Source organism: Hemitrygon akajei, chromosome 6 (assembly GCF_048418815.1).
Source record: "Hemitrygon akajei chromosome 6, sHemAka1.3, whole genome shotgun sequence".
NCBI classification, from domain to species: Eukaryota; Metazoa; Chordata; class Chondrichthyes; order Myliobatiformes; family Dasyatidae; genus Hemitrygon; species Hemitrygon akajei.
In genome coordinates this window covers 83,766,477-83,784,831 of record NC_133129.1, presented here as the reverse complement: position 1 = coordinate 83,784,831, position 18,355 = coordinate 83,766,477, and the positions used below count along the sequence as shown (strand labels likewise).

The window sequence follows — 18,355 nt, the reverse complement described above, 5'->3', positions numbered from 1 at the left end:
CTCTATTTCCCTAAGCTCCATGCACATGTCCAGGAGTCTCTTAAAAGACCCTATCGTATCCGCCTCCACCACCATCGCCTCCACGCACTCACCACTCTCTGCGTAAAGAACTTACCGTTGACATCTCCTCTATACCTACTTCCAAGCACCTTAAAACTGTGCCCTCTCGTGCTAGCCATTTCAGCCCTGGGAAAAGCCTCTGACTATCCACATGATCAATGCCTCTCATCATCTTATACATATCAGGTCACCTCTCATCCTCCGTCGCTCCAAGGAAAAAAGGCCGAGTTCACTCAACCTATTCTCATAAGGCACACTCCCCAATCCGGACAACATACTTGTAAATCTCCTCTGCACCCTTTCTATGGTTTCCACATTCTTCCTGAAGTGAGGCAACCAGAACTGAGCAAAGTACTCCAAGTGGGGTCTGACCAGGGTCCAATATAGCTGCAACATTACCTCTCGGCTCCTAAACTCAATCCCACAATTGATGAAGGGATTATCCACTGAGTCAACTTGCACAGCTGGTTTGAGTGTCCTATGGATTTGGACCCCAAGATCCCTCTGATCCTCCACACTGCCAAGAGTCTTACCATTAATACTATATTCTGCCATCATATTTGACCTACCAAAATGAACCACCTCACACTTATCTGGGTTGAATTCCATCTTCTACTTTTCAGCCCAGTTTTATATCCTATCAATGTCCTGCTGTAACTTCTGACAGCCCTCCACACTATCCACAACACCTCAAACCTTTGTGTCATCAGCAAATTTACTAACCTTTCCTCCACTTCCTCATCCACGTCATTTATCAAAATCACGAAGAATAGGGGTCCCAGAATAGATCCCTGAGGCACACCACTGGTGACTGACCTCCATGCAGAATATGACCCGTCTACAACCACTCTTTGCCTTCTGTGGGAAAGCCAGTTCCGGATCCACAAAGCAATGTCCCCTTGGTTCCCATGCCTCCTTACTTTCTCAATAAGTCTTGCATGGGGTACCTTATCAAATGCCTTGCTGAAATCTATATACACTACATCTACTGCTCTACCTTCATCAATGTGTTTAGCCACATCCTCAAAAAATTCAATCAGGCTCATAAAGGACAACCTGCCTTTGACAAAGCCATGCTGACTATTCCTAATCATATTATGCCTCTCCAAATGTTCATAAATCCTGCCTATCAGGATCTTCTCCATCAACTTACCAACCACTGAAGTAAGACTCACTGTCATAATTTCCTGGGCTATCTATATTCCCTTTCTTAAATAAGTGAACAATATTTGCAACTTTCTTGAATAAGTGAACAATATCTGCAACCCTCCAGTCCTCCAGAATCTCTCCTGTCCCCATTGATGATGCAAAGATCATCTCCAGAGGCTCAGCAATCTCCGCCCTTGCCTCCCACAGTAGCCTGGGGTACATCTCGTCTGGTCCCGGTGACTTATCCAACTTGATGTTTTCCAAAAGCTCCAGCACATCCTCTTTCCTAATATCTACTTGCTCAAGCTTTTCAGTCCGCTGTAAGGCATTTCTACAATCGCCAAGATCCTCTTCCATAGTGAATACTGAAGCAAAGTTCTCATTAAGTACCTCTGCTATCTCCTCTGGGTCCATACACACTTTTCCACTGTCACACTTGATTGGTCCTATTCTCCCACATCTTATCCTCTTGCTCTTCACATACCGTGGAATGCCTTGGCGTTTTCCTTAATCCTGTCCACCAAGGCCTTCTCATGGCCCCTTCTGGCTCTTCTAATTTCTTTATTAAACTCCTTCCTGCTAGCCTTTTAATCTTCTAGATCTCTATCATTACCTAGTTTTTTGAACTTTCATAGGATCTTCTTTACTTCTTGACTAGATTTACAACAGCGTTTGTACACCACAGTTCCTGTACCCTACCATCCTGTCCCTGTCTCATTGGAATGTAGCTACGCAGAACTCCATGGAAGTATCCCCTGAACATTTGCCACATTTCTTCCGTACAGTTCCCTGAGAACATCTGTTCCCAGTTTGTGCTTCCAAGTTCCTGCTTGATAACCTCATATTTCCCCTTACTCCAATTAAATGCTTTCCTAACTTGTCTGTTCCTTATCCCTCTCCAATGCTATGGTAAACACTCCATAGAAACCTACCTTGAAAGTCATATCCTGGAATGACTTCCCAAAAAGCAATACCTTGCTCTTGTGTGGATCAAGAATCAAATGCTTGAGCACTTAGTCTTCATGGTCAGTGCATCTCTGGAGAATATTAAAACTTCTAGGCTTAATGACTGGAAACTAGACTAAAACAAGTAAGAAGGGTTACAATACCAACTCCTGCAACACGAGTCACAGGCTTCCAGTCTGAAAATAACCTTCAGCCACAACCAACCTCTGCTCTTTATCTGCAAGTCAATTTTTAATTCGCCTAAGTGCTTCTCTGTGGATTCCATGGGACTTAATCTTCCATACTTAATCTTATAGACCATTTTACCACGCAGGATCTTGAATACCTTGCTAAAGTCCTAACAGACTACATTCACTATCCTACCCTCATCCACCTTTATCAATTACCTCCTGAAAGAAACTGCGAGTTCTCTACACAATGCATCACAGAAGCTAGTCTGTCTGCACTTCTTGCTGCCTTAGTAAAGCAGCCAGGATAATAAGACCCCACCCACCCCAGACATTCTCTCTTTTCTACTCTTCCACAGGGCAGAAAAATTTCCTTTCTAGTACTTCTCCTTGCAAATGGCCAAAGTGCTACACTTGCCCATTCACCTCCTCCCTCACCTGCATTCAGGGCCTAAAACAGTCTTTCCAAGTGAGGCAGCACTTAATTCCAATTTTCATTCCAACATGTTGGTCCATGGCCCCCTCAGAGAGGAAGAGCAACACCTTATATTCCATATGGGTAGCCTCCAACCTGATGGCAGGAATATCGATTTCTCCTTCCAGGGAAAAAAAAACCCCTCCACTCTGCTCTTCTTTTGTTCCTCATTCTGGTCTCTTAGCTCTTCTCACCTGCCTATCATCTCCCCTTGGATCCCTTCCTCCTTGCCTTTCTCCTGTGGTCCACTCTCATAGTCATGGAGTCATAGAGAAGTACAGCACAGAAACAGGCCTCTCGGTTTATCTAGACCATGCTGAAGCCATTTAAACTGCCTACTGCCATCAACCTGCATCGGGACCATATCCCTCTATACCCTGACTATCCATGTACCTCTCCGAACTTCTCTTAAAGGGGTCTGTTCTCTTTGGAGTGAAGGAGGAGCAGAGGTGATTTGTTAGAGGTGTACAAAATGATAGGAAGCACAGATGAAGTGCACAACCAGATACTTTCTTCGCAGGGTGGAAATAGATAATGTGAGAGAGTATAATTTTAAAGGGTTTGAAGAAAGCTATAGGGAATGTCAGAGTTAAGATTTTTTTACACTGAGAGTCATAGGTGCATGGATAGTGGTAGATGCGCTGCCAGGGGTAGTGGTAGAGACAGATACATTAGTGACATTTAAGAGACTCTTAATAGGCACATAGATGAACAAAGAATGTAGGGCCATATGGGAGGGAAGGGTTAGATTGATCTTAGAGTAGGTTAAATGGCCGGCACAACATCATGGCCAAAGGGCCAGCACTGTGCTATGCTGTTGTGAGTTCTAGATTCTGGAATGGCACATGGCATTTAACTCTGACAAATACAAGTGGTTGCATTTTCATATATTCAACCAGGGCAGGACATTAGAAAGTGTGCTAGGACAGACAGAACTAGATGTATAAGTACTACAGTCTCTGAAAGTGACCACACAGAAATTCTGGGTGAAGAAGACATAATGTATGTTTTAAACATGAGAACATCTGCAGATGCTAGAGACAGAAAATGCTGGGTGAGCTCAGCAGGTTGGGTAGCATCTATGAAAATGATTAAACAGTCAATGGTTTGGGCTGAGGCCCTTCTTCACAAAATGAAGGGGGAAGATGGCAGAATAAAAAGGCTGTGGAAGGGAAGGAGGATAGCTTTAATTGATAGGTGAAGCCAAGATGGTTGGAAAGATGGAATCTGATAAGAGCTGAGAGCCTTCAAAAACAAAACTTTGAGAGCACAAAGCTTGTATGTGCCTCCTAGAATAAAAAGTAAAGATGACAAGTGTAGGGAAGCTTGGTTTTCAAAAGATATTGAGGCACTGGTTAAGAGAGAAAAAAGGAGGTGCCTAGCAGTTATAAACTTGTAGGAACAAATGAAGTGCTTTGGAGTATAAGAAGTGCAAGAGAACACTTAGGAAAGAAATCAGGAAGGCTAAAAAAAGGCATGAAATTGATCTAGCAGACAAAGTGAATGACAATCCTAAGGGATTCTACAAATATGTTAGGGGCAAAAGAAGTGAATGAGACAAAATTAGTCATGTGGAAAGCAAAGAGTGGGAATAAAGGAAGCCTTTTCGACTGGCTGCCAGTGACTAGTTGTGTTCCACAGGGTGCTGTGTTGGGACTAATAATGGAATTGATGGCTTTGTTGCAGTTTGCAGACTATATGAAGATTGGTGGAAGGGCAGATAGTTTTGAGGAAGTAGAGAGGTTACAGAAGGTCTTAGACAGATTAGGAGAATGGGCAAAGAAATGGCAGTTGGAATACAGTGTTGGAAAGTGTATGGTCATGCACTTCAGTAGAAGAAGTTAAATGGTTGACTATTTTCTAAATGGAGAGAAAATCCAAAAAAACTGAGGTGCAAAGGGACTTAGGAGTCCTTGTGCAGGATTCCTTAATGCTTAATTTGCAGGTTGAGTCTGTGGTGTGAAAGGCAAACACTATGTTAGCAAGAGGATTAGAATATAAAACCAAGGATGTAATATTGAGACTTTATGAAGCACTGGTGAGAACTAACTTGGAGTATTGTGAGCTGGTTTGGACCCCTTGTCTTAGAAAGGAAGTGTTGAAACTGGACAGGGCTCAAAGGAGGTTCATGAAAATGATTCCGGGATTGAATAGCTTGTCATATGAAGAGTGTTTGATGGCTCTGGGCCTGTATTCACTAGGATTCAGAAGAATGAAGGGGGACCTATTGAAACCTATCAAAAGGCTTTGAGAGAATGTTTGTTTCATGTGGTGGAGAGTCTAAGAACACAGCCTCTGAAGAGAGGGGCATCCTTTCAGAATGGAGATAAGGAAGAGTTTCTTTAGCCAGAGAGTGATGAATCTGGGGAATTCTTAGAAAGGATATGCTGAAACTGGAGAGGGTTGAAAGAAGGTTCACAAAAATTATTCCAGGATTGAATGGCTTGTCATATGAAAAGTGTTTGTTGGCTCTGGGCCTGTATTCACTGGAATTCAGAAGAATGATGCTGACATCATTGAAACCTATTGAGTGGTGAAAGGTCTTGATAAAGTGGATGTGGGATGTTTCCTATGGTTTGAGAGTCTAAGATCAGAGGACACAGCCTCAGAATAGAGGAGTGTCCTCAGAACAGAGGTGAGGAGGAATTTCTTTAGCCAGATAGTGGTGAATCTGTGGAATTCTTTGCCACAGGCAGCTATAGAGACCAAGTCTTTATGTATATTTAAGGCAGAGGTTGATCGATTCTTAATTGGTCAGGGTATGAAGAGATTGGGGAAGAAGACAGGAGATTGGGGCTGAGAAGAAAATTGGATCAGCCATGATGAACTGGTGGACAGATGTGATGGGCCAAATTCTGCTCCTAAATCTTAAGGAAAATGGCACAGTTTTCACCAACTTCATCAAGACTTGTGTAGATGAGTACATGCCTTCAACAATACACTGGACATGCCCAAAAGCCATGGATGAACCAGAAGATTCGTAGTCTGCTGAGGGCTAGACCTGTGGCATTCAGGACCAGTGATCCAGAACTATACAAAATTCCATCTGCGTATCTGAATGAATGCAGGATGGTTGTCATGGGCTCGATTAAAACATTTGTAGATGAGTGTGTACACACAAAATCATTCACTTTTCCCCAACCAGAATTCCTGGATGAACCATGAGATGCACAATCTGCTGAGGGCCAGGTCAGAGGTATTCATGTCCGATGACTAAGAAAGTTACAAGAGGTCCAGGTGCAATGTCTGGAAAGCCATCTGACGGGTGAAGTGGAAACTCCATATAAAACTTGATACAATGACGGATGATCGACAGTTGTGACAAGGCTTGAATGCTCTCACCTCTTATAAAGTGAAGTGACATCTGTGACAACAGGGCTTCGCTTCCAGATGAGCTCAATGCCTTCTGTGCTTGCTTTGACCGTCAAAACATGGAGAACCTATCATAAAATCGCACAGAGCCCAATGATCTTGCAATTTCAGACTTTGAGGCCAATGTGTGAACAGCCTTCAGGAAGGTGAAGCCTTGAAAAGCATACAGCCCTGATGGGGAACCTGTCCAAGTACTGAAGACCTATGCGATCAACAGGCTGGAGTATTAATTGAGATCTTTAACCTCTCGCTTTAGCAATGTGAGCTTCCCACCTGCTTCAATCAGACTTCATGCATTGCAGCATGGTATGGAAACAGCATACCACGCTGCCCCTGATGTCCATTTTAAATCTCTCATCATTTTCTAAAACCTATGCCCTCTTGTATTTAGCACCCCCTTCATGGAAAAACAAACTATGTACTTTCACCCTGTTTATGACCTCATGATCTTATGTATATACCTGGATTAAGTCACCAATCAGTCTTCCACATTCCAGGCAATGAGTTCATGTCTCCCTACTACACCTATGTGACCAAATAATCGACTAACACATATGTCTATGGAACATTACTTTCAACCTTATTTTCATCTGTCCTATAGGTAAGTAACCAACACCGCACACAATACTCAATGCCTCATCAGTGTCCTATATAACCTATATAACATAAACCTCCCATTTCTAGTACTCAGTGCTTTCGTTTACAAAGGCCAGTGTGTCAAATGCATTCCTTATGAACCCATCTACCTGTGCCACCAGTTTCAATGAATTATGGACCCTTATTCCCAATTCTCTTTGTTCAACTGTACTCCTCAGTGCCCTACTGTTCACTGTTCAAAACCTAACCTGGTTGGTCCTATCGAAGAGCAAGACTTTGCCCTTGTCTGCATTAAATTCCATCTGTGATTTATCAGCTCATTTTTCTAGCTAGCCACGGTAGCCTTTCTCGCTGTCCACTACACCCCCAATCTTGGTGTCATTCACAAATTTTCTGATGCAGTTTACTACATTATCATCCAGATCATTGATATAGATGACAAACAACAACGGAATCAGCATGGCCTCACTTCTAAAGACTGTGTCTGTCTCCTGAATAAATACAGATGCAAAAATTTCATTTAAGGTGTCCCCCATCTCTTAACTCTATGCATGGAATACCATTCTGATCTCCCAGAGGACCTATTTTGTCCCTTGCAATCCATGGAATCCCTTAGGGTCCTCTTTCACCTTTTCTGCTAGGGCAATCTTATGCCTCCTTTTAACCTTCCTGATTTCTTTTGTAAGAACCTCAATTGTTTCTACCTACCTACACCTGCAATACACTTTTTTTTCTTAACCAGTGCTTCAATATCCCTTGAAGACAAAGGTTCCTTACAAATGTTATCTACCTTTTATTCTGATACATAGAAGCTTTGCATTCTGAAAATGTCATTTGTGAAAACCTCCCACTTACTAAGTACACTTTTGCCAGAAAACAGCTTGTCCCAAACCACACTTTTGCTGACAGAACTGAGTGCAGATACTGTACGGTTTCAAGCTGTACAAAACCTTTGAGAGCTGGACACCCCTTTGTATAGCCTGTTATGAGTGCAGATTTTCAAAAAGACAAGAGTCATCATGATAAGCTGACAGTGTTAGGACATGGTGCAGCCATCCACTTTGAACATGGCCCTTGAAAGTCCAGCTCTCCCTTGTACAGCTTTTCTGTTCAAACCTGGGAACTAAGGTCACTTAAGCATACCGAGACAAGATAAAGATGGAAATGGAGATTTCTAGGGCAATACTTACTATTAATAGCCTTTAACAAGTAGATTTAATTCATTATTAGCACCTTAAATATGTATTATGTATTGTCTATTACTCAGATATGCAAAAGGTGGGATTCAGAAGTACACAGGTTTCAAATGGATCAATTGCTGTATCAAACTAGTCTATTTCTGTATAAAAATGGCACTTCTTTGTTCAAACTTCAGAACAATTTGGTGACAGGGGCAAGCTGTTCTTGTGCACCAGTAAATAAAGTAAGCTTGAGGACAATATTTGTCTATGCCAAGGAAATCCCATTTCTTAGCACTTAACCTATATTCCTCTAAACTCTTGTCACACCTTTACCAATGCACAAGTCTTCTTAATGTACTGGTTCAGCCATTTCTCTGGTAGCTGGTTCCATATATCTATCATTTGCAGTATAAAAAAGTTGCCCTTCAGATTCTTATAATACATTTCACCACTAACCTGAAAACTATGTCCTCTAGTTTTTGATGCCTAACACTGGAAAAAGACTGATCACCCTATTATGCCCTCTCTGAAATCATCCCTCAGGTCTCTTACGCTCCAAGGAGTAAAGGCTCAAATGTACCCACCCATCTTCAGTCATCCATGCAGACCACAAGATCCTTCTTAAAATCCAACACCCCAGCTCTTAAAACAGTTATTTGTTCATTGAGAAAGACTTCCTGAAATGCCTGTCAGTCCAATGAACTTACTCTGACAGAATCAGCAAGAAGAAAATGAGTATGTTGCACATCTTGAAATGCTTATGCATTGCAGGGCATTGCCATAGAGGAAACATTCTGTTTTGCATTAGTTATTGATGTGAAGTGAATGACAGACTGGCTATCCTTTTCTTAGGAGAACGCAATCAAAAGTACAAAGAGCTGAAGAAAAGAGAAGAAACAATGGATGGTGAGTTTAATAATATATGCATTTTAACCTGTGCTTTCCAAATTGATTGTTAAATCAGGATATAAATTGTTTTACATTATTTAACCTTCATGGAAATGCAAGGTGACAAGGATAATCACTTGCAAAGTATATTTTGGGTTTTGTAAACCATCTCATTCATTATGCTTGCAGAGTTTTAAATTACTCAGTACCTGACCAAGTATATCCTAGAATATTGTGTGAAGCAAGAGAATAAAATATTGTGGCCCTTGCAGAGATTTAAAAAAAATCTTTATTAACCATGGGTTGGGTACCAGAACGTTGAAGGATGACTGATGTTATGCCTTTACTCAAGAAGGGCTGCAAGGACAAGCCATTGTTTCTATTATGGTTATTGGATTTACTGAGTATGCCTTCAGGAAAACAAATATCAGGGTTGCCCATGATGACATATATGTACTTCGATAATAAATTTACATTATCAGTAGGTTTAGTTTGGGGACTGACATAGGGCTGTGGGGAGAGAGTGGAGCAGTTGGATTAATTTACAGATTGACACACGGCTGTGGGGGGAGTATGGGGCAGTGTTGTTAGTATGGGGAATGACACAGGCTGTGGAAGCATGTGGAAGTGGGATGAGTTTGGAGTCAGACAGGGCTGTGGAGGCAGAGTGAGGCAATGGGATAAGTTTGAGAACTGTAGGTTATGACAAAGAAAACATGGCTGGAGTTGCTTAGCATGTTAGTGCAAGGGAGTTCATTAGGTGGGTCAAAAATCAAACAGAAAAATTAGTGAAAATACAGGCAGACCCCAGTCTAAGAACGAGTTCCGTTCCTGAGTCTGTCTTTAAGTCAGATTTGTATGTAAGTCGGAACAAGTACATCCGGTATTATTTAGCGCCAGTTAGTCAAACGTTTGCCTTAGTATATAGTATATATTTTACCTTTCTATGCATATAAAACACTTAAGAAACATATGTATTCCAATGATTAAACCACTGCGTTGCTTAGTAATAATTGTAGCTTTTATCAGGGCAGGGCCTGTTACATGCTCCATTATTCTCACTTTATCCTTTAAAATTGTTCAGATCATTCACCAACTGTAGCCTAACGCTTTTCCAATGACCGATGGCATTTCACCTCTTTCCAAACACTTTATTATTTCCACTTTATTTTCAATCACGATTGCTTCCCATCAACGGAACAGAAGCACTGTGGGCGGTGGGTCCCGACCTCCGCCGGCTCCCGAGGTCTGCTGGGTCCTAAGGGCGACCGCACTGAATTCCCCGGGTCCTAAAGTGCACCGCACTGAGACAGGTTAAATGAGACAAGTGGGGGCTGTGCTGGGTTTGGGTATTTGACCCTCCACAATATTCCACGTGGGAATTTAAACTGGAGGTGGCAGTGTTTTTTTTTACGAGGTTGAGTTGCGAGCTTGACATCAACCCAGCACGGATGGTACGGGAGTCACTGGATCGACAACAACCCGATATGGGAGCGGCCTGTCACTGGACCGAACTTGGGATCCTCCGTTCTTGAGCCCAGTGCTGATCACACTGTGCCACCGGCCAACCGTAATGGGGGGGGGGAGTCAGGGTGAATCTTGCTTAGAAATATTTAAGCCAAATACAAAGTTACACACTCAACACAGTGTCAATGGCAGCGACTTAAAATGGTGGACAGCGTCGCGATCTGACTTAAAATGGCAGATGGCGTTCTCCTTCCTCAGTTTGTAAGTACGAGTTGTCCGTAAGTCGGACGTTCATAAACTCGGGGACAACCTGTAATGTAAATTTCTGTTTACAGTGGAGTGAAGGCAATTACAGAGGCATGAAAGAGGAGATAGCCAGAATTGATTGGAAAAGAATACTGGCAAGGATGATGGCAGAGTAGCAATGGCTGGAATTTGTGGAAGCAACTTGGAAGGCCCAGGGTACAGTACATACATTCCAAAGAAGAAGTATTCTAAAGGAAAGAAAACATAACCATGGCTAACAAGAAAAATCAAAGCCAACATAAAAGTCAAAGAGAGTGCACATAATAGAGCAATAATTAGTGGGGAGTTAGTGGGTTGGAAGTTTTTAAAAACTAACAGGCAACTAAAAATGTCATTATTAAGAAGTTAAAGATGGAATATGAAAGTAAGGTAGCCAATAATATTAAAGAGGATACCAAAAGTTTTCTCAGTTACTTAAAGTGTAAAAGAGAGGTGAGAGTGGATATCGGACCACTAGAAAAGGATGCTGGAGAGGTAATGATGGGGTACAACAAAATGGCGGACAGACTGAATAAATATTTTGCATGAGTCATCACTGAAAGACACTGGTAATATGGTGGAAGTTTCAGGTGTCGGGAGTAGAAAGTATGTGAAGATACCACAACTAGAGAGAAGGTTATTTGGAAACTGAAAGGCTTGAAAGAAAAATAATACCCCTAGACCAGATGGTGTGCACCCCAGATTGCTAAAGGAGGCAGCTGATGAGATCGTGGAGGCATTAGTAATGATCTATCAAGAATCACTAGATTCTGGAATGGTTCCGGAGATGGGAAAATTGCAAATGTCAATCCACTCTTCAAGAAGGGAGAGAGAGGCAGAAGAAAGGAAACTTTAGGCCAGTTAGTCAGACCTAAGTGATTGGGAAGATGTTGGAGTCGATTATTAAGAATGAGATTGCAGTGTACTTGGTAGCACATGATAACATAGGCAGTAGCCAGTATGGTTTTCTCAAGGGAAAATCTTAACTGACAACTCTTTTGGAATTCTTCAAAGAAATAACAAGCAGGATAGACAAACGGGAATCAGTTGATGTTGTGTAATTGGAATTTCTGAAGGCCTTTGACAAGGTGCCACACACGAGGCTGCTTAACAAGCTACGAGCCCATCATATTACAGGAAAGATTCTAACATGGATAAAGCAGTGACTGATTGGCAGGAGGCAAAGAGTGGGATTAAATGGGGCCTTTTCTGGCTGGCTGCCAGTGACTAGTGGTGTTCCACAGGGGTCTGTGTTGGGACCGTTTCTTTTTACATTATATGTCAATGATATGGATGATGAATTGATGGCTTTTTTGCAAAGTTTGCAGATGATGTGAAGGTAGGTGGAGGGGCAGGTAGTTTTCAGAAAGTAGAGAGGATACAGAATTAGATTAAGAGAATGGGAAAAGAAATGTCAAATGTTGGGAAGTGTATGATCATGCACTTTGGTAGAAGAAACTAAAGGGTTGACTATTCTCTAAATTGGGAGAAAATACAAAAAACTGAGTTGCAAAGGGACATGTGAGTCCTTGTGTGGGGTTCCCTGAAGGTTAATTTGCAGGTTGAGTTTGTGGTGAGGAAGGCAAATGTAACTTTAGCATTGATTTGAAGAGGACTAGAATATAAAAGTAAGGATGTAATGTTGAAATTTTATAAAGCACTGGTGAGGCCTCATTTGGAGTATTGTGAGCTGGTTTGGGCCCCTTATCTTAGAAAGGATGTGCTAAAACTGGAGAGGGTTCAAAAGAGGTTCACAAAAATGAGTCCAGGATTGAATGGTTTGTCATTTGAAGAGCATTTAATGACTTTGGGCCTGTATCCATTAGAATTCAGAAGAATGAGGGGTGACCTTATTGAAACCATCAGACGCAAGTCCATAAGATATAGGCATAGAATTAGGCCATTTGGCCCATCGAGTCTGCTCTGCCGTTCAATCAAGGCCGATCCTTTTGTCCCCCTCCTCAGCACCACTCCCTGGATGTTTTCCCATAACATTTGATGCCGTGGCCCATCAAGAACCTATCAATCTCCACCTTAAATACACCCAATGACTTGGCCTCCACAGCTGCATGTGGTAACAAATTCGACAAATTCACCTTCCTCTGGCTAAAAAAATTCTCTGCATCTTTGTTTTAAATAGATGCCCCTCTAGCCTGAGGCTGTACACTCTTGTCCAACACTCCCCCACCTGGGAAACATCCTTTCCAATCTAATCTGTCTAGTCCTTTCAACATTTGAATGGTTTCAATGACATCCCCCCTCATCTTTCTAAATTCTGGTGAGTATAGGCCCAGAGCCATCAAACGTTCCTCACGTGATAACACTTTCATTCCCGGAAACATTCTATGAACATCCTGTGAACCATCTCCAATATCAGCACATCTTTTGTTAGACAAGGAGCCTAAAACTGTTCACAATACCCAAGGTGAGGCCTCACAAATGCCTTATAAAGCCTCAGCATCACATCGCTGCTCTTATATTCTAGATTTCTTGAAATTAATGCTAGCATTGCATTTGCCTTCCTCACCCCCAACTCACCCTGCAAGCTAACCTTTAGGTGTTCTGCACAAGGACTCCCAAGTCCTTTTGCATCTCAGGTTTTTGGATTTTCTGCCTGTTTGAAAAATATTCTGCGTATTTATTTCTTCTACCAAAGTGCATGACCATGCATTTTCCAGCATTGTATTTCATTTGTTACTTTCTTGCCCATTCTCCTAATTTGTCTAAATCCTTCTGCAGCCTTCCTGTTTCCTCACCCCTACCTGACCCTCCACTAATTTCGTATCATCTGCAAACTTGGCAACAAAGGTATCTGTTCTATCATCTAAATCATTGATAAACAGCATAAAAAGAAGCGGTCCCAACAGCGACTCCTGGTGAACACCACTAGTCACTGGCAGGCAACCAGAAAAAGATCCTTTTATTCCCACTTAGTGGATCCAACCATTCAGTCATGTTCTAAACATGCTAGTAACTTTTCTGTAATACCATGGGCTCTTAGCTTTGTAAGCAGCTCATGTGTGGCACCTTGTAGAAGGCCTTCTGAAAATTAAAATATACAACATTCAGCCCCTTTACCTATCCAACTTGTAATCTCCTCAAAGAATTCCAACAGGCTTGTCAGACAAGATTTTCCCTTAAGGAAACCATGCTGACTTTGTCCCATCTTCTCCTGTGTCACCAATACTCCATAACGTCATCCTTAACAATTGACTCCAACACCTTCCCAACCACTGAGGTCAGGCTAATTGGTCTATAATTTCCTTTCTGCTACTTCTCTCCTTTCTTAAAGAGTGGAGTGACATTTGCAATTTCCTAGTCCTCCGGAACCATGCTAGGGTTCTTGAAAGATCATTACTAATGCCTCCACTATCTCTACTGTTACCTCTTTCAGAACCCTAGCTTGCAGGTCATCTGGTCCAGGTGACTTATGCACCTTTATGTCTTTCAGCTTTTTGAGCACCTTCTCCCTTGTGATAGTAACCATACTCACTTCTCTTGCCTCACACCCTTCAACACCTGGCACAGTGCTGGTGTCTTCCACAGTGAGGACTGATGCAAAATACTCATTTAGTTTATCTGCCATCTCCCCATTATTATTTCTCCAGATTTATTTTCTAGCAGTCCTACATCCACTCTCATCTCTCTTTTATTTTTTATATACTTGAAATAACTTCATCTATCTACCTTGATATTGTTTGCTAGTTTGCTTTCATCTTCCATCATTTCCCTCCTAATGATTCATTTAGTTGCTTTCTGTAGGTTTTTAAAAGCTACCCAATCCTCTATCTTCCTATTATTTTTTGCTTTGTTGTATGCCCTCTCTTTTGCTTTTACATTAGCTTTGACTTCCCTTGTCAGCCACGGTTGTACTATGTTGCCACTTGGAATACATCTATCCTGCATCTTCCTCACTTTTCCCAGAAACTCTGCTCTGCTGTCATCCCTGCCAGCATCTCCTTCCAATTTATTTTGGCCAACTCATCTCTCATACCACTGTAATTTCCTTTACTCTACTGAAATACAGTTACATCAGAGTTTGCTTCCTACTTAACAAAATTTCAAGTTGAACTCAATAATATGGTGATCACTGCCTCCTGAGGGTTCTTTTACCTTAAGATCCCTAATCGCCTAATCAGTATATACCACCCATTTCAGTATAAGTGATCCCCTAGTAGGCTCAATAACAAGCTGCTCTAAAAAGCCAGTTCAACAAATTCACTCTCTTGAGATCCATTACCAACCTGATTTTCTGAATCTATTTGCATGTTAAAATCTCCCATGACTGTCATAACATTGCCCTTTTGACATGCCTTTTCCATTTCCCATTGTAGTCTGTAGCCCACATCTCAGCTACTGTTTGGAGGCCTGTATTATAACTACCATCAGAGTCCTTTTAATTTTGCAGTTTCTTAATTCAACCCACAGGCATTCAACATCTCTGATCCTAGGTCACATTTTTCTAATGATTTGATGCCATTTTTTACCAGCAGAGCCACACCACCCCCTCTGCCTGCCTTCCTATCCCTTCAAAACAATGTGCAACCTTGGATCTCAGCTCCCAACTACAACCATCCTTCAGCCATAATTCGGTGATTGCCACATCATGCCCGACAATCTGTAAAAGTGTAACAAGATCATCCACCTTATTTCTTGTACTCCATGTATTGAGATATAACAATTTGAGTACTGTATTTGCTACTTTTTTGATTCTGCGTCCTTAATGCACTGATATTCGCCCTGCTGGCTGCAATTATGTCCTATCATCTGCCTGCCTTTCCTGACAGTCTGACTGCACACTATCTTTGCTTTTTTCACAACCTCTACTATCCTAAGTGGTGCCAAGATAACAACCTCTCCCTCAATGTCCAAAAAAAACAAAAGAGCTGATCATGGATTACAGGAGGAACAGAGACAGACTCACCCCGATCAACATCAATGGGACTGCAGTTGAGAGGGTAAGTAGTTTCAAGTTCTTTGGTATACACATCACTGAAGAGCTCACCTGGACTGTACACACCAGCTGTGTGGCAATAAAAAGCACAACAGTGTCTCTTCCACCTCCGACAACTGAAGAAGTTTGGCATGAGCCCCCAAGTCCTCAAGACCTTCTACCGGGGCACCATTGAGAGCATCCTGTCTAGTTATATCACCACCTGGTATGGGAACTGAACCACCCTTGATCACTGGGCACTAGAGAGAGTGGTACAGACAGCCCAGCACATCTGTCGATGTGAATTTCCCTCCATTCAGGACATTTATAGCAGCAGGTGCGTAAAGAAGGCCTGGAACATCATCGGGGACACGAGACACCCCAACCATAAACTGTTTCAGCTGCTTCCATCTGGCACATGGTACTGCAGCATTAAGGCCAGGAGCAACAGACTATGGGACAGCTTCTTTCTCCAAGACATTACACTTATAAATTCAGTTGTCTGTACATTGCGACGGAGTCATAATGCAAAGATTTTTACTCCCTCACATTGTGGGACGGATGTAAGATTTAAATAAGTTCAATTCAAATTCAAGTCCCTTCACTCTGGTTCCCACCCCCCTGCCAAATTAGTTTAAACACCCCCCTCAATAGCTCTAACAAACCTGCCCGCGAGATTATTGGTCCCCCTCGGGTTTAGGTGCAGTCCCTCCCTCTTGTATAGGCTGTACCTTCCCAAGAAGAGATCCCAATGGTCCAAGAACTTGAAGCCCTGCCCCCTGTACCAGCTTCTCAGCCACACGTTTATCTGCCAAATCATCATGTTTTTACCCTCACTGGCGCATGGCACAGGTAGAAAACCAGAAATTACTACCCTGAAAGTCCTGCTTCTCAGTTTTCTGCCTAGCTCTCTAAATTCTCTTCAGGACCTCTTTACTTTTCCTTCCTATGTCATTCATACCAATATGTATCAAGACACCTGGCTGCTCTCCCTCCCCCACCAAAATGCTGTGGACTTGTTCTGAGTCGACCCTTACCCTGACATCTGGGAGGCAACATACCATCCTGGTGTCCTGTCCACAGAAACTCCTGTCTGTTCCTCTGACCATTGAGTCCCCTATCACTATTGCTCCCCTCTTCTCCTTCTTTCCCTTCTTCACAATGGACCCATGCTCAGTGCCAGTAACGTGGTCTCCATGGCATTGCCTTGGAAGGTCATCCCCCACAACAGTATCCAAAATGGGATATTTATTATTGAGGGGAATGGCCACAGGGATGCTTTGTGCTAACTGATTATTTATTGTCCTATTCCTCCTCCCAGCAGTCACCCAGCTACTCACCTCCTGGAACTTAGGGGTGACTACTGCCCTGTAATTCCAATTGATGATCTCATCACCCTCCTTTACAAGCCAAAGGTCATCCAGCTGCTGCTCCAGATCTCAAACACGGTCTTTAAGGATGGTGAAACCTATTGAATGATGAAAGGGCTTGATAGAGTGGATGCAGAGAGGATGTTTCCTAAGGTGGGAGAGTCTAAGACCAGAGAACACAGCCTCAGAATAGAGGGGTGTCCTTTTAGAATGGAGGTGGTGTTATAGTATATCTCTCCGACAACAATGAATATAGAATTGAGACAGGTCTTTTTTTTATAAACAAATAAACATTTATCTGCTCGACAAAAATGAAAAGTAAACAAACGACTAACTTGACTGGAAGTTAACTGCTATATGGCAACTCGAACAGTTCTTAAAGCGATAAATGCAAACGCAGACTTAAAGTGGTAAATGCAAACACAGTCTTAAACATGGTAAATACGAAAGTTCAAGTGATTTATCCAGTCAATTAGGAGAGACTTTCCTGAAACAACAAATTCCTCGACGACGTGACGTTACTGCTGATCCCAGCCGAAATATGCCTTACCCGAAGGATTCACAACGAAGGAAATAAAAATGGCTTAAAGGAACTGACCTTTTCCTTGGCAAATAACACTGTCCCACCCCTTCCTGCTCTTACAGGCAGGGGTTATCTCAGATGCAGGTTACTATTCCCTGAACAAAGATAATAAGGTTAATCCTGTATTAAGCCGCCAAACTTTACTCGATCCTTTGGGTTCCCGTACTTCAGTAAAATCTTCACTCTCCAATACTTAGACTTTAAAACATCCTGTATTGTCCCGGTACCGAAGAAACCACAACCAAAGGAGTTGAATGACTTCAGACCTGTTGCCTTGACGTCGCACGTGATGAAGACCATGGAGCGGCTGATAATACAGAATCTGAGGCCACAAACCAGGCACGCCCAGGATCCTCTTCAGTTTGCGTATAAGGAGAAGGTGGGAGTGGAGGATGCTATCATGTATTTGCTGCACAAATCACTCTCTCACCTAGATGGGGCCAGTTGTGCTGTGAGGATTACATTCCTTGACTTCTCTAGTGCCTTTAACACCATCCAGCCCAAGATCTTAAGGCACAAACTAACGGAGATGGGAGTAGACTCTCACATGGTGGATTGGATAGTGGACTACTTGACAGATAGACCTCAGTATGTGCGGTTGGGAGACTGTAGGTCTGACACGGTGGTCAGCAGCACAGGAGCGCCGCAGGGAACCGTACTCTCTCCGGTCCTGTTCACCCTGTACACATCAGACTTCCAATATAACTCGGAGTCCTGCCATGTGCAGAAGTTCGCTGATGACACGGCCATAGTGGGGTGTGTCAGGAATGGACAGGAGGAGGAGTATAGGAAACTGATACAGGACTTTGTGATATGGTGCAACTCAAACTACCTGCGTCTCAATATCACCAAGACCAAGGAG

At 42.5% G+C, this 18,355-nt stretch overlaps 1 protein-coding gene across 2 annotated transcripts in view; it reads left to right on the top strand.

Moving 5' to 3' along the window:
* ift74 (intraflagellar transport 74) overlaps positions 1 to 18,355 on the top strand; it is a 242,813-nt gene that overhangs the window by 147,179 nt on the left and 77,279 nt on the right. For both annotated transcript variants that reach the window (XM_073048695.1, XM_073048694.1), the window contains exon 13: positions 8,820 to 8,873. In XM_073048695.1, coding sequence (XP_072904796.1) covers positions 8,820 to 8,873 — 54 coding nt within the window. The remainder of the gene's footprint in view (positions 1 to 8,819; positions 8,874 to 18,355) is intronic.